This window comes from Manis pentadactyla, chromosome 19 (assembly GCF_030020395.1).
Source record: "Manis pentadactyla isolate mManPen7 chromosome 19, mManPen7.hap1, whole genome shotgun sequence".
NCBI lineage: Eukaryota > Metazoa > Chordata > Mammalia > Pholidota > Manidae > Manis > Manis pentadactyla.
The window spans coordinates 3,051,962-3,076,568 of record NC_080037.1 but is presented as its reverse complement, the minus strand read 5'-3'; the positions used below and the strand labels follow the sequence as shown (position 1 = coordinate 3,076,568).

The following is a 24,607-nucleotide window of genomic DNA, read 5'->3' as shown; positions in this document are numbered from 1 at the left end:
CAGACTATGGTGGTTTTATTTATTTACCTGCTAGTATTGTGAAAAGTCACATTTCAAACTATCTTGTACATTTTATTCTCCATGCAGTTTGGTACCAATATAGTATCCCTTTGAATAAAAAAAACAGCGTCTTGCTCATGAGCCAGCAGTGGGAGTGACGGTGCGCTTGAAGTCAGAGGGAACACAAATGACACGTGTGGCTTTAAACTGGCTGTGAAGGGGGAGGGGAGAAGAGGCCTGGCACAAATAGCTTTTTCCCTCAGTCCATCATGTTTAAGATGTGCTCAGAAATGGTACATTACCAAGATCACACGAAGTAAATCCGTAAAAAAGTACTTTTTAAAATGAGTGAAAACATCTTCCTTACCCTTACCTTACATCCTGGAGGCATTCTGGGGTGAGTCAAAGATGTGATGGGACAGGCATGTCTCTCACCTACGCAGGGTCATCGTGCAGAAGATACATGTACAGGGCAGCCTGCCCAGTGCAGGCAGTGGGGCGCCGCGAGGAGCCGTGCGGTGGCCCACGGCACTGGGGCCCAGCGGGAGGTAAGGCGGGCCTTCGCAAACCAGGTTTTGCATGTGATACACCTGTAGCTAAATAGGCCGTTACTGAAACTCCTGCGGGAAAAATAAGCTTTATTCTAAGTGTGAAGTTACCCAGTTTCTAAGAGCTCTTTTCCTCCTGATGTAATTATTTTTGCTAAATGCTGCTTGATAGGAAGCACTCGTGATTTCACTCGGGGTCCCAAGTTGGCAGTGGCGCTCAAGTTGGAGGCAGCCTAGGGAGGAACAGATGTGCTCAAATCTCTTTCAGGGGCTCTCTTGGAAAACCCTAAGTACCACCCACTACCTGCCTGCTCTGACCTCACCCCCATCACTTCACTTACAAAACGCCTGTTGAGGAAAACTGGCAGAGAAAGCAGGTCGGAATAGTGTAAGCCCAGAACATGAAACAAAGGGGGCCCCTAGGTCCCTGTGGCCCCGCCAGGGCAGGTGACTGCAAGGACTGGGGGCTCCTAGAGCAGAGTGAGGAACCGCTTGCACTTCTGTGGGACCTGCCACGGCAGCAGGCAGCAGGACGGGGCTGAGGCTCCTGGCCCCCCTCAGTCTGTGGAACACGAGATCTAACGTGTGTTACTTCGCATTAAGGCCCAGGTGTAGGGAGGCTCTAAACGCCACTACACTCAGGTACACACCGGTTCACATTCTTCTACACCCTAAAAATTCTTGAGTGTTACCTTACTGTGTAATGGGCTTTTCAGCCTTGTGCCAGTCATTGAAACTATGCTGTTTTTTTTTTAAATTTTAATCTACACATCACAAAAGAAATGGCATACCTAAATTGGAACCTGCTTTTTAATCTTTCTCATCTAGTACATTCTTTTGAAGTCTTTTAAGATCTCATGAAGCAGGGCTTTTCATGTATCTACTGAAGGCAGTATTCCTTATATGTTTACTTTAATAAACAAGAGGTTTCTCCCAAAAGGTTTATTTGTCACATTTAAAGTACAAAATCAAATACACAGATACTTCAGATATTGAACCATATACACATACCTATACATATATTACTTAGACCTACACAAACCTACCTGTACATATTAATATATCCACCAACACTATCTCTTGAGTGAAGAGGAACATATCTCTAAAAAAAACAAATATTAGCATCACTGCCAAATTAAATTATTTTCACTTTATCATTTAAAGGATAGAAACAGGTATTTCATAGGAATAGGGGTATTACCAAGTATAAATCCATTACATGGACTTAATTATGTTTATATGGATTTAAGACATATTCAATAGGAAAAGTTAATAGATGAAACTGCCAATCAGTCTTTGGGCCTATTAACTATAAAAGAAAATTATGAGAAGACATTTTGTAAGGTTAATTAATGATATTCCAAGAGTTCTATTTGTTTTACGTTTTTAATGCAAAGAAGGAACTTTATTTTGTCTAACAGCACAGCTTTTCTAAGTCATATTTTCTATGGAGTTTGTAATGAACCTAAATTTAGGGAGCTACCTATATCTTTTTTTAAAATTAAACTGGTCACTAAAAGAGGTATCTGAATTTTAACACTGTGTAGGTTATTTCAACTAAAATGTAAGAACACAGTTCTTGAAGAGAAAGGCAGAAATTTCAGACTTGCCAGTTACAGAATATACGCTGCAACTGAGCACCGATGTCCTGCTGACCCCGGGGCTGTTCTAACAGCTTCTTTGTTCTGGGAGGTCACCTGCCTTCCACGCAGACCCGAGGACCCTAAGCCTCGGATGCCTAACCATCTCCACTGCAGACACGGGGCTTTCCCGGTGCTTATCCCGCCCCTGGAACACAGATGCACACATACAGCATTTGGGTCACTGTCAGTGTCAGGTTTATGCTAATGGCTTCACAGCAGCAACACAAAACATTCTCAATGTCACATTTCCATAGGAAAGGCTATATTTACACTAGACACTTCAGTCGTGAAATGTGGACCCAAAAAACGCTCAATTCTCAACAACTGATGAATTTGCTGAGGGACCCACGCCCTCCCACCTCAGTTCAGCAGAGCAGAAGCCCCTCCTTGGCTGCCAGGCGCTGGCGGTGGGCTTTGTCCTGCTGCAGCTCCTCGTGACCTGGATGCCAGAGCTTCATGAGGACCCTGTCGACGTTGAGAGCGTACACAGTGTGTGCAGGAATGACTTCCCTGTGCACCTGCAGTTAAAAAATCAGCATGTCTCCAATTACACTTCACGACACTTATTTTTTCCAACACATAGAAGATTTATATCAACAAAACACTCAAATAAAAGGCACACAATCCTACAAATGTAAGCCAGAACCTAATCAATCCCAAACCAGCCATGAGGACAAGGACATAATAAGGTCTGAATTAAGAATAAAGGAACAAGCATTATTTTTTTTCCTTTTCTTTCTTTCACTGGGGAAGGATGGGGGTAGGTAAATTAGGAAGGACTCCTAGATCCAGGACTTCAAAAATGAGGGTAGTATTAATGGCTTTAATAACAATAAAAGCCAAAAGGCAAGATGCAAAAAAGCTACTGAATATGTTTGTAGACGTGAAGAAACTTTGAACCAACGCATAAATTCAGGTAGACCTTCAGGAGCCAATAGTTAGTTACCTGCAGAGCTTCGAAGAGGTCGTACATGCTCACTGGGGGCAAAGGTGCGGGCAGTGTGTCCCCGGAGCAGGCCAGCAGGAGCGCAGCCTGCTGCTCAGTGTCCTCGGGGGGCGGGTGACCAGCGCAAGGAGCAGAAAAGGATGGAGGGCTGAAAATGAAGTATTTTGAGAACATTCCCAGGAACAAGAAAGAGACAACAGAACAACTAGAACAGGAATGGGCTGCTAGAAAACCTCTTATTAAAAATATCTTAAAATGAACTAGAAACCCAATTGTTTTTTAGCTCATGTATATATAGAGTCTGTAGTTTCACTTTTTAAAGGCCATCTGTCAGGCTGGAAACAAAATTTAGAGCCAACTGCATTTACCCTCCTTCTTTTCACAATGTTAAAATATTTACTAAGTGCAGGATATTGAGCCAAAATTGTTTCCTGCCCTTAAGGAGCTTGTTATCGAAAAAAATAACAGACTTCAATTAAAGGGAAATGAAATTGAAAACAACTGACTTGGAGAGGAAATGGTATCGGAGACAAGAGACTCAAAAATAACAGACAAGGAAGGAAGACAGCGCAGAGGAAGAAACGGGCAAAAGGGGCAGTGGGGAAAATTAATCCAAGTCTTACCAATTTCCCAATATACAACCCAGATGTACTATCAACTGGGAAGTCAGGCGTAAGTTTTGTATCGTGATAGTGTGAGGTGACCTATACCTACTGGAGGACACACGGGTGTGAACAGTGAGGAGGTGACTCAGAGAGCTCCACCGTGGGGCGGCACGTGGGTCCCAGCATCAGACAAAGGCAGGCCTGTTCCAGAAACAAGCAGCCGACGGGGAGGCGGGAGCCCTCAGCCGGGGAGGGGGCGGCTCGGGCCAGGCCGGGTCACAGGGCTGCTCCCGGCACTACAAGGGCCCCCTTTTTTTCGGTTTGTTTTGCTCCAGAGAAGAATGACTTAAAAATGAGCACAAATAATCCCCAACACATATGCCTGAATGAGACTGAGCAAGTCATCTTCACACACTGCAACCTAAACAGTGAGCCCAGCTGAACCGGGGCTTTTCAGATGGGCCTTGCGCGCCAGGCCGGGGCCTCCGGGCCATGGCAGGTGCCCACAGCCCCGTGGGTGAGGCGCCAGCGCGCTGAGCCCCGCCACCATGCACCCACACCCCTCCTCCCGCCTCTGCTCCCGTCACTCCTCACCCCGCATGCCGACCGCCTTCCCATCACGCTGCCTTCTCTCAACTGCATCTGTCATCTTTTCACCTCTTTTCTCCCTAACTGGCCAGATAACCAGATACAGAGTCCAGCAGCCACAGGAATTCAGCCACTGCTGTCACCCCAAGGGAAATGACATTATTGTGTGTTCTTTCCCAAAGGCTTAAAATTTGGATGAAATTTTTTGGAGGGAAGGAAGAAAGGGAGACAGAGGGATGCAAACAGACAACACATGGATGAAGGGGATCGGGTCACCTCAGAAAGGGAGGACCGGGGACATTAGCGGAGTCCTGGGAGTGCTCCGTGAACTACAGACACAAGGACCCGGGAGAATGGAGCCGAGACGCCGGGTCTGCACCAGGAGCAAGCTGACGGCGCCAGCACAGGCCGCTCCCCGAGCCACAGCGCCACAAGCCAGCGGGCGGCCTGAGGTCCTCTCCCACCCTCTTCTCACAGCAGGAAAGCCAGCCCTGACCCTGCTGGCCCACTACCCCCACCAAGTGCTGCCCCCCAGGAGCCAAGAGGAAACGCTGCCCAAGGAGCTCCTGCAATCTCTGAAACTGGGGGCACTCACAGTAAACCACACGCAGAGGCCCAACTCTGTGACCTCACGTTTGATGTACAGAGAGCCAAGTAATTCAGTTACTGGGTAAGGACTGACTTAACAAAACTGACCCGCTCTCAAGGTACCTCAGCCCTAGAGAAGTACAATAACCAATCGTTTAACAGCGATCTGTCAGAGTGCGGCTGACAGGGCGGACGTAAAATCACAAGAAGCTCCATTACCTTTCTATTAAGTTGTTGTAAGCTACTACACTATTCTTCAGGTATGGCTGTGGGGTCACATTACTACCAAAGGCATATTTAAAATGACCATCACGTAACCGATACGCTTTTCTTCTTGACACAACTGATGTCAATATATCTTTAAGGTGATTCTGTAAAAACAAGAAAGAGAAGAAAAATACCATGAACTCCTCTTTAAAAGCAAATCATCAAATGTCCATTGACCAGAAAATGTTTATTGTCATTTAGTGGCTGGAGATGTGGGACTGGCCAGGCTCGAATCAGTGGTCACCGCAGAGCCACAGAGCAGTACCGGGCAAGAGGGAGACACCCTTTTATTTGGTTCTACTTAAGACATTAGTGAAATTTACTACGGACTTGGACTTTCTTATTATGTGCATGGACTTGCTATACATGAAACTTATTAAAGAAATGTTCGTATCTCTCAAATGGCTCCTCTCTCTCAAAAATGACTTTCAGATAGCTTCAAATAAAAGTGCAAAAATAAATAAATACTTTTTTAAAAAAAGAGGCAAACTGCTTTGAAATGTGCTTTTAAAATGGGACAGAGAGATTTCAAGATTAGGATTTATCAGTTATAGTGGCCAAGCCACTAAAATCCTTGCATGAGCAGAAGCCTGGCTCTCTCAAAAGTCATATAAATGATAGATACACAGGAAATTAACAAAAAATTAGGTAATTACTAAGTCTTCGCCTTTAGGAGAGCCGAGTACACACGAGAGGATTGGAGAATGTCCGTGAGGAGAGGGACACCACTAATCCCGGTCCCCAGGACCATGCACCGCACTCCCCTCCCTTCAGCAAGACCGCCTCCCGATGTGACACATTGGGATGCAGGTTGTATGTCCACACACATGGTTCATTTGGGGCTTGTAACGTCATGAGACTATTATAATCTTTGACGTACATGTGAGGAGAGGGAGGCCCAGGGAACCGAAGCAATCACCCAACATCACCCGACCGTGCCTGTGTACAATAGGCCCCGCCATGCATTCTATCAGATAACTGAGTGCCCAGGATGAATGGCGGGAGGAGCGTGTGCTGGGATGAGAGCCCTCCTCTCCAGACGCCGAGTCTGACGCCCTTCCAGTGCGATACCACAGCAGAAACATGTGACTTTCACCTTCAGGATTCTCAATCTCATCTTTTCACTAAAAACTGTTCCCTTGCTGACAGAGTAAACATCAGATCAAGCGGAAGTGTTCCGCCACAAGGAACCTTTCTGAAGAGCCTGCTCTGTTAACGGAAGGCAATCCTTTGGGTCATGACGGGTTTCTCCCCTAAAAGGAGAACTTCAACGGAGACAATCGTGAGATCGGGGTGCTACTTTGGTTCTTTCTGTGCAGTACCAGCTTTCAACAACATGCACAAGCTCGTCACGTTCAAACTTTTTCTGCCACCAGGAACTGACCTCCACGGCGTAGACCACAGCTGAGACGGCCTCGTCGGTGACGTTGTCCAGCCCGTGCTCGTACGCAGTCACGATCATCCTCCCTTCCAGCTGGCCCCGCGTGGGCAGCATCATCGTGTGCGAACAAAGCTTCAAGTCATCATCATCTTGGGGATCCTTTGCCACAAACTGCTGGGCTCCCGAGAGGGGATTTTGAGGCTGGAATCTATGCTATGGGTAAGAAAACTTTTCAAAATTACTCATTATAGTGGCAAGTACTAAGACACAAACAAAAGTAACCGATACCTCGGGCTTGAGAGCCCATCAATGAATGCCACTAAAATGATACCACAGGGGTTAAAAAAAAAAGTGACTTGTGTACAAATAATCACAGATTCACACCCATCACATGGCAATAATGAAGCATGAATTAAGGGAAATAATGGTACAATGCATAGCATTTTATTCTATTCAAGTAATAACTTGATAATCACAGGATATACAGCTCTGTGCTAAAAATAACAATTAGGGAGAAGACATAAAACTATTTTCAAACAAATCAGAGCATTTTAAGTATACTTCTAAGGGAGCACATTCTGAAAGTATAAATATATAGTTAATGGTTAATTCAGCCCCAAAGCCTACCCGACCAACAGAACAGCTGACAACAAATACTCCAAGGCAGAGCCGTGCCACTGAACTGCTTAGTCCCTGTCACCTCCACTTACAGTTCTCAATGCAGAACCTTTCCAAGATATAGTCACACTATTTAAAGTACTTTTCCTCAGGCTTTTATCATGTGCAAAACCTCGAGCCTTCCTCTGGGAGATTCTGACGGTCACTTATATCCTCCATCACCAGTGGGAGATAATTCCCTGGTAGCTTTTGCTTAAGGCCAATACATAAGACTTTACAGCAAATTCGGCTTGTCCCTCTTTGAAGTTTGTACTATAAAAGCAACACTGGTTGTTTTTCTAATTTCCAAGCATAAAACTGTGTTTTGGATCAAACATGCCTTCTTAAACCACCTGTGGCCCTCCGGGGACACTGACGCCCTCCAGGACTGAATATTATTGATATAAAACACAGAACAAAGGTAGAAATAAATAAATATCAATACACTGATAAAGCTATCAATACCCAAACAAATCTATAAAGGGGAAACTTTGTTCTCTGGTTATAAACTAGAAAAAGCAAGTTATTCTGAAATGTTTACAAATTTTATAGCCAAATGCCTTCATGACTTCTCTGCTGCCCCCAGAAAGCTCAGGGCCTCCCTGGGCACCAAGAGATCCCCAGTGGCCTCCTGGACCCTTGGAACAAGTCTCCAATCTGAGAAACATTACTCATCCCAGAACAAGCCGAGAGAAGAAAAAAAATACAGGCATAGTTCTTTTGAATCACTGAAAAATCATCAGGCACTAATGATAACATATTAATATTTACACAGTAACAAACTAGAATTATAAAAATTCCAACACTTGGGGCTCACAATCTTTGAAACCCACTTTGAATACAGTTAACACCTCTTCTCCACAAATCATACCCTCTTTTTTTCCAACTCTACTACTGGTATTTTAATATTCATTTAAAAACTAAAGCCAGTTCTACCACATCAGTACTTAAATCAGTCATTACCAAGATCTACTGAAGAACAACCTACATCAAATTTTTGACGAACAGAAGAAAGCTTTTTCTTTCCCTTGGGTTTTCCAGGTTTGGCTGCAGAACCCCCTGTCCAGGGCAAAGATCCAGCACCCTCTATGAGACAGAAAAATAACAACCATAAGAGAAAATAACAATTGATAAACTGCTAAGTTGGTTTTCGTCTTGGATTAAAAAGGAATAGAATGCTCATATAATGAAGGTATATAAAAAATGCATAAATTCAAATCTTCTCTTTCTACTTCTCTAAAGCAAAATTCTTAAATTCTTTCATATCACATCTTTTCTAGCTGTAACCAAAATCATTTTCTTAGGGAGACAAATTTGTTTTTAATATTTTTAATTAATGCTTACTGAGTGTTTTGTTTGCTTATTAGTAGCAATAGTAGAACGGAATTTTCTAGTTCAAGACAGTGAACTAAGCACATGTGTTTATCTCCTCTCTCCTCCTAGACCCTACTAAAAATGATAAGGGAAGATAGTAAATGGCACACATCCACAACAGAGAAAAAAAGAAAGCAAGTTGCAGACAAGGTGAGATCTCAAGTTTTCGGGATGGGCTGAGAAGCTGCTCACTTACAAAGCAGACACTGAAGCCCTAACATAGGCCGAACATAGGCAAGGCGCGGCTGCAGAACGAGGGGGAAGCAAGTTCCCCTGCCTAGCAGCAACCCACCAGGAATCTGGATTTGGAAAGGTGCGCACCGTGGAGGGAAGGAGGGATCAGTAAAACTAGAAACAAGGTTAAGGAAGGTCTATTCAAAAGTCATCCGCACAAACCCCTTCCCTCAGCCCCAGGACTGGGCTCAGCGCACCACAAAACGCAGGGACCCTTGTTCAAAAACTAAGATTCGAGAGGGAGGGGCGGAAGATGGCGGCGTGAGTAGAGCAGCGGAAATCTCCCAAAACCACATATATCTATGAAAATATAACAAAGACAACCCTTCCTAGAATAAAGACCAGAGGACACAGGACAATATCCAGACCACATCCGCACCTGAGAGAACCCAGCGCCTCGCGAAGGGGGTAAGATACAAGCCCCGGCCCCGCGGGAGCCGAGCGCCCCTCCCCCCAGCTCCCGGCGGGAGAAGAGCAGGCAGAGCGGGAGGGAGACGGAGCCCAGGACTGCCGAGCACCCAGCCCCCGCCATCCGGGCCAGAGCGCAGACACAGTGCGTGCCCAGGGGGCCCTGGATGCTAGGGAAACAGGGCAGCAAGACCAGTGAGCGGGCACCGGAGGCCGGGTGCCAGAGGACATAAGAAAAGCGTGCGACCATTTTCTTTTTTTTTTTTGCTTTTTTGCTGTTTTGTTATGGCGAGCGCTTTTTGGAAGTCTTAAAGGGATAGGGACCCCAATACTAGGGAAACAGGGCAGCAAGACCGGTGAGCAGAGGCCCGAGGCTGGCACCGGAGAATAAAGAAAAACGAGCGACCACCATTTTTTTTAATTAAATTTTTTTTTTTTTTAATTTAAAAATTGTTTTCTTTTTTTTTTTTTGGTGGTCGTTGTTTTGTTTTGGCGGGTGCTTTTTGGAAGTCTTAAAGGGGCAGGGCGGGACACTTAATCCAGAGGTAGGGAATCCGGGGATCTCTGGGCACCCTAACCCCTGGGCTGCAGGGAGCAGGGAGGCCCCTTACGGAGATAAATAGCCTCCCAGCAGCTCCTGCTCCAACGCGACTCCACCATTTTGGAGTAGCTGCCCGAGCCAGGCCACGCCCACAGCAACAGCGGAGATTAACTCCATAGCAGCCGGGCAGGAAGCAGAAACCCTGTCTGCGCGCAGCTGCGCAGCACAAGCCACTAGAGGCCGCTGTTCTCCCAGGAGAGGAGGGCCACAAACCAGCAAGAAAGGAAGTCCTTCCAGCCGTCACTCGTCCCAGTTCTGCAGACTATTCCTATCACCATGAAAAGGCAAAGCTACAGGCAGACAGAGATCACAGACACAACACCAGAGAAGGAGACAGACCTAACCAGTCTTCCTGACAAAGAATTCAAAATAAGAATCATAAACATGCTGACGGAGATGCAGAGAAATACGCAAGAGAAATGGGATGAAGTCCGGAAGGAGATCACAGATGCCAGAAAGGAGATCGCAGAAATGAAACAAACTCTGGAAGGGTTTATAAGCAGAATGGATAGGATGCAAGAGGCCATTGATGGAATTGAAATCAGAGAACAGGAACGCATAGAAGCTGACATAGAGAGAGACAAAAGGATCTCCAGGAATGAAACAATATTAAGAGAACTGTGTGACCAATCCAAAAGGAACAATATCCGTATTATAGGGGTCCCAGAAGAAGAAGAGAGAGGAAAAGAGATGGAAAGTATCTTAGAAGAAATAATTGCTGAAAACTTCCCCAAACTGGGGGAGGAAATAATCAAACAGACCACGGAAATACACAGAACCCCCAACAGAAAGGACCCAAGGAGGACAACACCAAGACACATAATAATTAAAATGGCAAAGATCAAGGACAAGGAAAGAGTGTTAAAGGCAGCTAGAGAGAAAAAGGTCACCTATAAAGGGAAACCCATCAGGCTAACATCAGACTTCACGACAGAAACCCTACAGGCCAGAAGAGAATGGCATGATATATTTAATACAATGAAACAGTAGGGCCTTGAACCAAGGATACTGTATCCAGCACGACTATCATTCAAATATGACGGTGGGATTAAACAATTCCCAGACAAACAAAAGCTGAGGGAATTTGCTTTCCACAAACCACCTCTACAGAACATCTTACAGGGACTGCTCTAGATGGGAGCACTCCTAGAAAGAGCACAGCACAAAACACCCAACATATGAAGAATCGAGGAGAAGGAACAAGAAGGGAGAGAAGAAAAGGATCTACAGACAGTGTATATAACAGCTCAATAAGCGAGCTAAGTTAGGCAGTAAGATACTAAAGAGGCTAACCTTGAACCTTTGGTAACCACGAATTTAAAGCCTGCAATGGCAATAAGTACATATCTTTCAATAGTCACCCTAAATGTTAATGGGTTGAATGCACCAATCAAAAGACACAGAGTAACAGAATGGATAAAAAAGCAAGACCCATCTATATGCTGCTTACAAGAAACTCACCTCAAACCCAAAGACATGTAGAGACTAAAAGTCAAGGGATGGAAAAACATATTTCAAGCAAACAACAGTGAGAAGAAAGCAGGGGTTGCAGTACTAATATCAGACAAAATAGACTTCAAAACAAAGAAAGTAACAAGAGATAAAGAAGGACACTACATAATGATAAAGGGCTCAGTCAAACAAGAGGATATAACCATTCTAAATATATATGCACCCAACACAGGAGCACCAGCATATGTGAAACAAATACTAACAGAACTAAAGGGGGATATAGACTGCAATGCATTCATTCTAGGAGACTTCAACACACCACTCACCCCAAAGGATAGATCCACTGGGCAGAAAATAAGTAAGGACACGGAAGCACTGAACAACACAGTAGAGCAGATGGACCTAATAGACATCTATAGAACTCTACATCCAAAAGCAGCGGGATATACATTCTTCTCAAGTGCACATGGAACATTCTCCAGAATAGACCACATACTAGGCCACAAAAAGAGCCTCAGAAAATTCCAAAAGATTGAAATCCTACCAACCAACTTTTCAGACCACAAAGGCATAAAACTAGAAATAAACTGTACAAAGAAAGCAAAGAGGCTCACAAACACATGGAGGCTTAACAACACGCTCCTAAATAATCAATGGATCAATGACCAAATCAAAATGGAGATCCAGCAATATATGGAAACAAATGACAACAACAACACTAAGCCCCAACTTCTGTGGGACACAGCAAAAGCAGTCTTAAGAGGAAAGTATATAGCAATCCAAGCATATTTAAAAAAGGAAGAGCAATCCCAAATGAATGGTCTAATGTCACAATTATCGAAATTGGAAAAAGAAGAACAGATGAGGCCTAAGGTCAGCAGAAGGAGGGACATAATAAAGATCAGAGAAGAAATAAATAAAACTGAGAAGAATAAAACAATAGCAAAAATCAATGAAACCAAGAGCTGGTTCTTCGAGAAAATAAACAAAATAGATAAGCCTCTAGCCAGACTTATTAAGAAGAAAAGAGAGTCAACACAAATCAACAGTATCAGAAACGAGAAAGGAAAAATCACGATGGACCCCACGGAAATGCAAAGAATTATTGGAGAATACTATGAAAACCTATATGCTAACAAGCTGGGAAACCTAGGAGAAATGGACAACTTCCTAGAAAAATATAACCTTCCAAGATTGACCCAGGAAGAAACAGAAAATCTAAACAGACCAATTATCAGCAATGAAATTGAAGCGGTAATCAAAAAACTACCAAAGAACAAAACCCCCGGGCCAGATGGATTTACCTCGGAATTTTATCAGACATACAGGGAAGACATAATACCCATTCTCCTTAAAGTTTTCCAAAAAATAGAGGAGGAGGGGATACTCCCAAACTCATTCTATGAAGCTAACATCACCCTAATAACAAAACCAGGCAAAGACCCCACCAAAAAAGAAAACTACAGACCAATATCCCTGATGAACGTAGATGCAAAAATACTCAACAAAATATTAGCAAACCGAATTAAAAAATACATCAAAAGGATCATACACCATGACCAAGTGGGATTCATCCCAGGGATGCAAGGATGGTACAGCATTCGAAAGTCCATCAACATCATCCACCACATCAACAAAAAGAAAGACAAAAACCACATGATCATCTCCATAGATGCTGAAAAAGCATTTGACAAAGTTCAACATCCATTCATGTTAAAAACTCTCAGCAAAATGGGAATAGAGGGCAAGTACCTCAACATAATAAAGGCCATCTATGATAAACCCACAGCCAACATTATATTGAACAGCGAGAAGCTGAAAGCATTTCCTCTGAGATCGGGAACTAGACAGGGATGCCCACTCTCTCCACTGTTATTTAACATAGTACTGGAGGTCCTAGCCACGGCAATCAGACAAAACAAAGAAATACAAGGAATCCAGATTGGTAAAGAAGAAGTTAAACTGTCACTATTTGCAGATGACATGATACTGTACATAAAAAACCCTAAAGACTCCACCCCAAAACTACTAGAACTGATATCGGAATACAGCAAAGTTGCAGGATACAAAATCAACACACAGAAATCTGTGGCTTTCCTATATACTAACAATGAACCAACAGAAAGAGAAATCAGGAAAACAACTCCATTCACAATTGCATCAAAAAAAATAAAATACCTAGGAATAAACCTAACCAAAGAAGTGAAAGACTTATACTCTGAAAACTACAAGTCACTCTTAAGAGAAATTAAAGGGGACACTAACAGATGGAAACTCATCCCATGCTCGTGGCTAGGAAGAATTAATATCGTCAAAATGGCCATCCTGCCCAAAGCAATATACAGATTTGATGCAATCCCTATGAAACTACCAGCAACATTCTTCAATGAACTGGAACAAATAATTCAAAAATTCATATGGAAACACCAAAGACCCCGAATAGCCAAAGCAATCCTGAGAAAGAAGAATAAAGTAGGGGGCATCTCACTCCCCAACTTCAAGCTCTACTATAAAGCCATAGTAATCAAGACAATTTGGTACTGGCACAAGAGCAGAGCCACAGACCAATGGAACAGACTAGACAATCCAGACATTAACCCAGACATATATGGTCAATTAATATTTGATAACGGAGCCATGGACATACAATGGTGAAATGACAGTCTCTTCAACAGGTGGTGCTGGCAAAACTGGACAGCTACATGTAGGAGAATGAAACTGGACCATTGTCTAACCCCATATACAAAAGTAAACTCAAAATGGATCAAAGACCTGAATGTAAGCCATGAAACCATTAAACTCTTGGAAGAAAACATAGGCAAAAACCTCTTAGACATAAACATGAGTGACCTCTTCTTGAACATATCTCCCCGGGAAAGGAAAACAACAGCAAAAATGAGTAAGTGGGACTATATTAAGCTGAAAAGCTTCTGTACAGCAAAAGACACCATCAGTAGAACAAAAAGGATCCCTACAGTATGGGAGAATATATTTGAAAATGACACATCCGATAAAGGCTTGACGTCCAGAATATATAAAGAGCTCACACGCCTCAACAAACAAAAAACAAATAACCCAATTAAAAAATGGGCAGAGGAACTGAACAGACAGTTCTCCAAAAAAGAAATACAGATGGCCAACAGACACATGAAAAGATGCTCCACATCGCTAATTATCAGAGAAATGCAAATTAAAACTACAATGAGGTATCACCTCACAGCAGTAAGGATGGCTGCCATCCAAAAGACAAACAACAACAAATGTTGGTGAGGCTGTGGAGAAAGGGGAACCCTCCTACACTGCTGGTGGGAATGTAAGTTAGTTCAACCATTGTGGAAAGCAGTATGGAGGTACATCAAAATGCTCAAAACAGACTTATCATTTGACCCAGGAATTGCACTCCTAGGAATTTACCCTAAGAATGCAGCAATCAAGTATGAGAAAGATCAGTGCACCCCTATGTTTATCGCAGCACTATTTACAATAGCCAAGAATTGGAAGCAACCTAAATGTCCATCAATAGATGAATGGATAAAGAAGATGTGGTACATATACACAATGGAATACTACTCAGCCATAAGAAAAGGGCAAATCCAACCATTTGCAGCAACATGGATGGAGCTGGAGGGTATTATGCTCAGTGAAACAAGCCAAGCGGAGAAAGAGAAATACCAAATGATTTCACTTATCTGTGGAATATAAGAACAAAGGAAAAACTGAAGGAACAAAACAGCAGCAGAATCACAGAACTCAAGAATGGACTAACAGGTACCAAAGGGAAAGGGACTGGGGAGGAGGGGTGGGTAGGGAGGGAGAAGGGGGGGAGAAGTAGGGGGGTATTAAGATTAGCATGCATGGAGGGTTAGGAGAAAAGGGAGGGCTGTACAACACAGAGAAGGCAAGTAGTGATTCTACAACATTTTGCTATGCTGATGGACAGTGACTGTAAAGGGGTTTATAGGGGAGACCTGATATAGGGGAGAGCCTAGTAAACATAATATTCTTCATGTAAGTGTAGATTAGTGATACCAAAAACAAAAAAAACAAAAAAAAACAAAAAAAAAAGGACAGTTCCTGTGTGGTAACCTCCAATGAGTTCTACACAAGGGTATAAAGGGCATATAAAAGTGTAGGCAAAGGGTCTGTTTGTGTTTATACATAAGATCAAAGCCTAATTGGGCTACCCCAAAAATGAACTAAGATGCGATATGAAAGAGAACTTCCAACATCAGCACTCTCTGGAAGACTCATGCCAGAAAATGATCATCAAGAAACCCCAACAAAGATCCACGCACTGCTACAGCTGTAGATGCACTCATCCCACCAGCTCCTGGACTTGCCATGGGAATGAAGGAGATATCCAAGCTGGCCTGTGCATACAGTAAAACAACAAATTTGACTGGATCTATACTGTTGGAACTCAACCAAGAATTAGGAGAAGTGCAAATTGTAGCACTCCAAAATCTTACGACTACAGACTATTTACTGTTAAAAGAACATAAGGGATGTGAACATTCCCCAGGAATGGGTTGTTTTAATTTGTCTGATTTCTCTCAGACTGTTCAAGGTCAGTTGGACAATATCCACCATATCATAGATAAGTTTTCACAAATGCCTAAGGTGCCTAACTGGTTTTCTTGGTTTCACTGGAGATGGCTGGTAATTACAGATATGCTTTGGTTATGTAACTATACTCTTATTATGTTAATGTGTGTGCGCAATTTAAGTAGTAGCTTAAAACCTATACATGCTGAAGTTACTCTACAAGAAGATATGTCAAAGAAATAATCAATCTTCCCATGTTTTCTGCCGCCTGCTACTTCTATAGCTTTTCTTCTTCCTTCCTAATTACAACCCTTAAATAGAATTCGTGCCTCATATCAAATTTACCGAGTATCATAATTCTTCCAAGTGGTAAAGATACCTCAAGACAAATGCTGGGCATAGAAGCCACAGGGCATAAATATGCAAAGAAATAAAAAGCTAACCATTTCAAACAATAAGGCTTCTCTCTCACTTACCAACTTTACATTTCCCTGTATGGCCCCGGAAGATGACTGGTTAGCCAGAGACGGGTAAGATTCCTCAAGGGAGGAACAACCTAAGACAGGCACAGTCGCAGGGGGGCCATCAGGTGAGAAATTGGGGATCAACAGAGGTGAGGCTTAGAACCTCTCCCCCCCTGTTCTGAGAGAAATCTTCTGCATACGTGGATGTTTTATTGCCCTTGTCTAGCTTGGATTAACACATAGTCTACAGGCACACACCTGATCATCTACATTTGCTCTCTTACAACACTAAACTATGTTTTCTACCTTTATCTTGTATCTACCTACCACTTCAGCATTTTATTAAAAATAATAATAATAAAGAGAGAAATGTGGTATCCACATATAAATCAAGTATAAAAACCAAATGAATATTCATATTTGAACTGACTGTTTAGAGTTCATAATGCATGAGCAAAACCGAAAGTTTCTGTGATGACTGCCCTTGTACTGTTCACTATGTAACTTATTCATTATGTAAGAATTTGTTCTCCATGTAAGAACTTGTTTGTTATGCCTCAGAAGATTGGAGACTGACGAAAATTAGGCTTGGGGTGGATTAATGATTGTGCATTGAGCATTGACTCCCCTATACAGAATTTTATTGTTGTTAACAACCATTTGATCAATGAATATGAGAGATGCCCTCACAAAAAAAAAAAAAAAAAGGACAGACTTCCAATGGTAAAATAAATAAGTAACCGGGATGTAATGTATAGCATAAGGAATATAGTCAAGATATTGTAACAGCTTGGTAGGGTGATAGCTGGAACCTAGAATTATGTATATGAATGTTTTATCACTGTGTTGTACACTTGAAACTAATGTAATGTAATACTGTGCGTCAACTACCCTTCAATAAAAAATAATTATCTAAAAAAAAAAAAAAAAAAACTAAGATTCAAGGACAACCACATTTGAGCAGACAGCACGCAGGGGCCTTGAGTTCACGCGCAGCTCGCTGGCCTGGGAAGCCAGCCCTGCTGACTCCCGCGCCAAGTGCAGCGCGGTACTGCTAACAGGTCCAGGGAGCAGGGGTGGGAGAGAAAGGAGGACTCTGCTCTCGTGAAACAGAACAAAAGTTCTAGGAATTTCTAAGGTAGCTGGTAAGGATGCTGGCCCGCCAGAGCTCAGCACTCTGCAGCTGGCACCTGAGGAAGCCAGGTCAAGGGCTGGCCTGTGAGCTCACTGCAGCAAAATCTCCGGGCAGTCTTACGCTTTGCTCTTGATTATGAATCAACAGACACTTGTTGATAATCTGTGACATTAGAAAGCCCAAGCTCAACAAACAAAAGATGGAGGTCCTAGACATAAAGACTGTGACTGATTTCTAACTGGTTCCTCAGAGAAGTTTGAGGAGGCGCTGTAAAATTGCTGAGTTAAAGAATGCACTGGACACAAAGACTTACGCTTAAAGGTGAGAGCCGAGGAACCCTCACAAAACACAGAGCAACAAGACAGAAATTTAAAATCAGTAAAGCCAGAAAGAGAATTAAGCACACTGTGAGGCACTAGTATGTGGAGGTCTCCCTAGAAGAACCAAAGACAACAGTAGTCATCTCTGAGAACAGGTCTGGGGGACCAAGAAGCCTTTTACTGTAAGACTTTCTGTACTATTTGGTGAATACATATAGTTTAGTGTTAAAGAAAAAAGAAAAAAATCAAAGTAATACAAGTTCACTATGTGAAAAAATACCCCCAAAAAATATTAAAGAAAGAAAAAAAAAATCACCTGTCACCCTAGCAAAACATTATTTTCATTTTGATGCTTGTTGGAAGGATGAGTTTTTAAAGCTTTGGGAAAAAATAATATTCCAAGTTCCTCAGTTAAGATAGAGCTGTTTGGGAAATCAAGTTCCTCTTCTCTGGCTCTTCAAGTCTCTCTGGCACACCCGATCTCACTTGATAAGGTCGGTCAATCTCAGATGATTTCCCAAACAAATCTACTCCTCACAAATGGAACTGGACATCGGGCGATGCTGCTGTTCTGAGGCCAAATAGTCTGGGTGAGAAACCAACAGTGAGGCGGGTGGGGACGCAAGTGAGGTCAGACTGACACCGAGGAGGCCCAGACAGCAGCAGACCGGGTTCAGCTTGGATCCGACACTTCCGTGTACTAGCTGGATAGGTTTCAAGTAAGTTTTTATTTTCTTTGTTTTTGTTTTTTCTTCTCTGACGTTTGTTTCCTAATTTATAAAAAGAGGCTAATACCCTGAAGGGCTGTTGTAAGGATTAAAGATTATGCACATACAGTGCTTAGTGCACTGCAGTCACTAAATAAATAATATTATTAAAGTCATTTTTCCTTTCTAGCTTATGAAAACAGAAAATAACCTGCCCACAATTATTATAAGTACAAAGAACTCGACCTCTATATTTTACTTTCACTAGAAATCATCTCTTTGGTGCCAGCAAGTGAAATATTAACTTCATTATGAGGAAATGTATTTTGGGTTTTTGATGGAAGGAAAAAGCCTCTCAAATTTCAAATGTTTCTTCATTTATTTAAAAATAATTCAAGAATATCGAAGGCTTTTTAAAATTAAAATCAGCCTCCTATACTTACTAATATCATTTCATATTTGTTTGGCATTTTTTACTTATTTTAAAGACACATTTTTACATGTTCTTCCCATCTTTTCTATAACCCTATAGGATTGATATTACAGTTTCTATTTTATAAATTTGAAAGCTAAGAACACCCAGTAATTAACTACATTCTCTTCACTAGTGGTAAAACCTAAATTTGAACCCAAGTCTTTTGACTCCTATCAACTGTTATTTCTGATCATTCCATTTATCTTTTGGGTTTGCAGCCCTTTAGAATATACCTTCCTAAAAATGGAAGATCTAGTCCTCATAACATTGACTTCGCTGATGAAACTTAATTGTACACAGCGAGGTGGATTACCTTTAATGACCTAACTGGCTAAAGTCTGATTCTATTTCAATTAAACAGAACATCAGGAGCCTGACCCAGTGTGAGCATGTGCTCGTGGGCATGGGGAGGGGCACGGGGAGGGGCGGGGCGAGGGGCGGGGAAGCAGACACCACTCTCCGTTTACTGCCCTTTACACCGACAGCTTCTGTGAGTGCGGAGGAACCGGGCTCTGGGAGAGCATGTTCTTTATCATCCCATAGGGGCTGGTAGGGAGGAATGACACAAAAGTCTAGCCATCTCTAGATAAACATGGGCTTTTAAGAAACAATCACCAGAATCACCATAAACCCTTTAAAAAGAAACAAACAACAAATGCAATTTAATCTACAGCAGAAGGTACCTATGAATCCAAGTTTTTAGTAAAGAGCCCAGGGTAAGTGTTATCATGAGGCAAAATTTTAATGTATTTATTTGTTTTTAACTGATTAAAATAAGGTGGTTTAAAGTTGTGACTTGTACCATTTTAGCTTAAAAAAAACAGAAGCAAAGGGGCCGGGGTTTCTACGTGTACTAGTTAGGCTGAAGTGACAGATCCAGCTTCCCCCACCTCCCCAACCGCCTGCCACCCACTGCCTTTGGTTCTCCACCATTAACCTGCGAAAAGCACATGGAGAAGCTCCAGCCTTCCTGGGACGAATACCCGACCTAAGAATGCAAGGGAGGGCCGGGGGTTCTCCCCACATGACCCCGCGCCGAACACCAGCTGCTTCCCGCCCACCTGCCTCCCCGCATCTCCTGGACCTGCGAGGGGAGTAAAGACCAAAAGTCAGTGTAAGTGCAGGGCAATCACCTGCTTTAAAAGGTTCTATCAAAGAATCTGTATCTACATAATAAAATCTGAGCAGTTCAAAGAACCTCTCGCTTGCAAAGGAGAGATGTGCATGCTAAAGGAAGGTCAGGCGAAGGCCTCTGTGACTTTGCTGACTGACATCCCTGTGGAAGTCCTTCCACTCTCTTACCTGGTGTAGACACCAAAATCTGACAACGCGTGAGAATAGCCAGGAGGAAATCGTTGTGAGAATGGACTGAAAAAGGAAGATTGTCACAAGTCAAATACAAAATATAGGCAATATAAGGAAACCACTATTTTAGCCTAGCTTTCAAGGATTTTGGATATCCCCTACTCGGCCATTCTTTATGCTTAATTCTAAATATCTACATTATTACAATGATCTAACACATCACTGAAACAAAGAAAATAATTTAAGTGAAAAGATTTTAATTCATTTCAAATCTGGGAAAACTTCAGAACAGTAATAACTCCCCAGATAATTATTTTACCATTATCCTGCGTGAGAAGTCTATGAGCTTCAAGGTCAAACTCTTCTTTGCTGATCTTCTGCTTGAACCACAACTTTAAGTTAGCCCAGTACCTGCAGAGGCAGAAACAATATTAAGAACCACAAATTTTGCCTCTTTGCAAACTTTGCAAGTTCACGTTACCTGCTCCAACTCCCAGGAAAGGAAATTTTGCACTCCCTAGTACCACAGGCTGACCCCACACAAATTCATAGGGTGCGGCACAGGATCACCCAGCTGACACCCTGATGTCACACTTCCAGCCTCCAGAACTATGAGAAAATTAATTTCTGTCGTTCAGGCCACCCACCTGTGGTCTTTTGTTATAGCAGCCCAAGCAAACCAACATACCTCGGAGCCAGAACACCAACATTAGAAAAAGGAAGGAAAGCCTTCCTAAAGGGGACCCTAAAAGGGAAGGACAGGCAGCCACGGACTTAGACCCAGAGCTGTCCCCCTTCTTCCTCATGGTCACCTTGCTGAAACACCTGCTCCCCAGAATCCTCACTTAAGATTTCTATATTAAAACTATTATTACTATAGATATTCTATGACTATATACTTATATATATTTATAGTACATGTAAATAGAGAACTATAATTGTAGCTACATAAGTTACATAGTTAATATTGTATTGCATATTTGAAAGTTGCTAAGAAAGTAGTTCTTAAAAGTCCTCATCACAAGACAAAAAAGATACTCTAACTATATATGGTGATGTATGTTAACTAGTTCATTGTGGTGATCAATAAAAATTGCTAGGTAACTGGTAGAAAAAAAAAGATTCCATCTTTTACACCTTAACAAAATTATTAGAAAGAGGAGTGAAATACATGATTTTTCACATCCACACCCCTTGTTTCAGGGCTTAAGGAAGCTGCTCGTTGTTCACGGAACAAGGTGGAAACTCACTCGGGACCTGTGTCACACTCACTTTACGTTTATGCCGGGCTACTCTGTAGGGCTCGTCCGAGTTCCTAACTGAAAAGCAGCAGGGACGCCTAGATGAGATGGTTTAAGGCTCTCACTGCCTTTTTACACCAGGGCAGGGCTTCTCCGGGGCCAGGACAGGGGAGCAAGCCTCCCAATTCGTGAGGGCCGGGGCCTGCTGGAGCGCTGCAGAATCCGCCCTTGTGAGCACAGGAAGCGCCATGCTGGAGGGCTTCCGGGCAGAGCCTTGTGCTTCTACCAAGTTCACACACTCCAAATATGGGTGTATGTCCATCTTTTTTGTAAAATAGTGACACACGGCTTTGAAATCATGAAATTTTTCTCATGTTATTCTCCACTTTTGTTGGTAGAATGGGATGGGAAAAGACCTTTCTGTGGTGCTTTATTTCATTTTATAATTGTTCCTGTCCTCAAAAAAACAGAGCAAAACAAATTAAATGTCCACTGTTAGAAGTTATCATTGACTACTGAGTGTGTGACTATCAAATGAAAAGGGGTGCCAATTAAATGACGCCACAGCTCCATCAAAGCTATGAGTATTCTTCTGGGGAACAAACAAAAGCACATAAGCCCAAAGCTTTGCATGCAACTCCATACATTACGTGAATTACATACATAGATACACACTACGATAGCTTGAAGCTAATCTGTACAGAACCTGTACTATACAAAGTGAATTGGCTGGCAGAGCCCTCGTCCTTCTAGAAGCTGACACGGGCACACACCCTGACATCTGGACCACTGGATAAACAGAAAACAACTCATATCCCAGTTCCTTAAACACCTTACTTAAGGACTGCGTTTAGATGGTCAGGTTATACACACCACACTACTATGGAGGAAATGCGAGAAATTACTGAAGAGCAATATTACAGACTGTTGAAACAAGAGGCACTTTTTAAGGAGCAGAAGGGGGAAAAGACAAGAAAATAGAAAACCTAGCACAAAACAACACTGTACTACTAACTGTTCCTGGCACAAAGGTGTACGTTGACTGCATTGTTAGGGCCTGAGATCCATGCTACAGATGCACTTCGGCAGCTGTATTTGACCACTATCTGATGGCCAGCATCGGCCTTTAAAGACCAAATGGGGAATACTAACTTCTGTATTTCTGGCAATCCTGCCCCTGTGTTATGATGAGCATGGATCACAGAGGTCACCATCACATGTAATCAGTTAACTATACACACAAGCCAGGTTCAATTAATTTTAGTATGGAAATGTTCCCCTTTGGATATATCTGTAATCATCCTAGATGTAAGAGTGAAAAGTCTACTGTGCTCAAAAAATGTAAATGTTACTGGTCAGTATTACAAAAATAACAAGCTATGGTAATTAATGAAGGTGAAAGCTGTCCATTTTACCTATTCAAGTAATTAAGAACTTTTAATTAAATAAATAAATAAATAGATGGACCGTAAACATGAATATTAAAAAAATAAGTTTAGGCAGAACATTTTATCCTTGGGAGTTAATAAATGTTTACCAAAAAATTAAATAATTCTGCCAAAATGAAAGATTAGACTTTAACTCTAGTGTATGTAGAAGTTTGATTTATTAACGTTCATAATATTAAAATAATCATTAAGAACTATATTTTGTTTTTATTTATTCCAATCAGGCCATGAGTGTTTCAAGAAGTCTTACATGGGAATTCTGCATATTAAGATGAAAAGTAGGCTATCAACCTTGCCCCAAATTTCTTAAGAAGGAAAAACTCCAAAAATCACGTATGACAGCCAAGGTAAGCAAGTTCAATCCATCCATAATAAAGACCAGAAAGATGAGACGTAGAAAGTGTTGGAGAAAAGTAAAGGCTCCCCCAAGAACCTTGCTCCTCCAGCAACATCATTTGAAAGTGAGCATCTCTTGCATAATGCAAATGTGTGGGTCTCACCACACAGGCCCCCTGGCTGCGACAACACAGGCATTATAATTCTAAACGTTTAAAATTTGCTTCCTGTATTTTTGAAAAATAAAATCATAGCAACAATCACTGTTCTGAAAATTTCCAAATCAGCCTTGTGTCCTGGTCCTGGAGGTTCCCTGAATGACATCTGGGTCGGCCGGGGCCGAATCACTGCCCGTCCACCGGCCAGTCCGCACGCGTCCCGACTGCGCCCTCGGCCCCCGCTGCGGCCGGGCTGCGGGTCCTCGGCGACGCCGGGGACCCGCGGCAAGGGCCCCGGCCCTGCGGCGCCCTTTGAAGAGCCGCCCTGCTTCCCCAGCCGGCAGCCTCCTCATCTGTCGCATGGGAAACGGTGCGCCCACCCCGCGTCTCCGGGGTGAGGGTCGGATGAGGCAGGACGCGCAGGGCCCCGGCAAGGGCCCGGGAATGTCCGCCACGCTGTCGCCACCGTGACAGCGGGAGTGCGCGGCGGCCGCTCTGTTCCCGCGGCGAGAGCGCCTCCGACGCTACGGCCACGCTCTCCCCAAGGCGCGCAGCCTCCGCCTCCAGGAAGCCCTCCCGGGGCGGCGCCGGCGGGGACCGCGCTCCGGTCGCCCGGCCCGGGTGCCTGACGCGCCTCCCCGCCGCCGAGGCCCGCGCTCACCCCATAGGCCCGGGGCCGAGAAGTGCGCTTCCCCTGCCCAGCCGGCGCAGGGTCGGGGCGCGGGCCCGCCGGGGTCGCCGGCGTCGGAGGCCGGCGCGACGCGGGGGAACCGGCCCGGCCCCCCGAGAAGCCCGGGGAGCCACCGCCGCGGCGCAAGCCGCCCGGGCCCGGGAGGCAGGCAGCGCCTCCGGAGGGCCGCGGCCCGAGGCCGGGCGCAGCCGCGCGGGCCCGGCCGCAGCGCCGGGGGAGCCCTTACTGCTTCACGTTGTCCCCCAGCGCCTCGCTCAAGTTCTTCTTGGCCGCCTCCAGCTCGCTCACAAAGGTCGCCATTGCTCCTGCGTCTGCGCCCGACCGCAGGCCCTCGGCCGCGCTGACCCACAACCGAAAGACCAACTCCGCGGAGGCCTGGGCCCGGGAGGCCGCGGCCGCTCCCGTCCGCCCCGCCCTCGGAGGCTCAGGAGACGTCGGTCTGGTTTCCGGCTCCGCCCGCCCCTCGCGTCACGTGGGCGCCTCGCCTCCG

The 24,607-nt window shown here is 43.8% G+C and overlaps 1 protein-coding gene across 1 annotated transcript; it reads right to left on the bottom strand.

Moving 5' to 3' along the window:
- Positions 1-1,683: 1,683 nt before the first annotated feature.
- On the bottom strand, positions 1,684-24,564 carry TADA1 (transcriptional adaptor 1). Its single transcript, XM_057495117.1, has 8 exons — positions 24,344-24,564; positions 20,563-20,654; positions 20,241-20,306; positions 8,212-8,309; positions 6,570-6,779; positions 5,138-5,289; positions 3,138-3,285; positions 1,684-2,709 (listed from the first exon to the last, which is right to left on the bottom strand). The coding sequence occupies exons 1-8, from the start codon at positions 24,415-24,417 to the stop codon at positions 2,557-2,559; spliced, it is 993 nt and encodes a 330-aa protein (XP_057351100.1). The 5' UTR covers positions 24,418-24,564; the 3' UTR covers positions 1,684-2,556.
- Between the last annotated feature and the right edge of the window lie 43 nt (positions 24,565-24,607).

Coding starts and splice junctions, on each gene's coding strand:
- TADA1 (XM_057495117.1), bottom strand. CDS start 24,417: ATGGCGACCTTTGTGAGCGAGCTGGAGGCGGCCAAGAAGAACTTGAGC. Junction 20,307..20,562: donor ACTTCTCACGCAGGATAATG/GTAAAATAATTA, acceptor TTCCTTTTTCAG/TCCATTCTCACAACGATTTC. Junction 5,290..6,569: donor CTGTGGTCTACGCCGTGGAG/GTCAGTTCCTGG, acceptor TTGTTTTTACAG/AATCACCTTAAAGATATATT.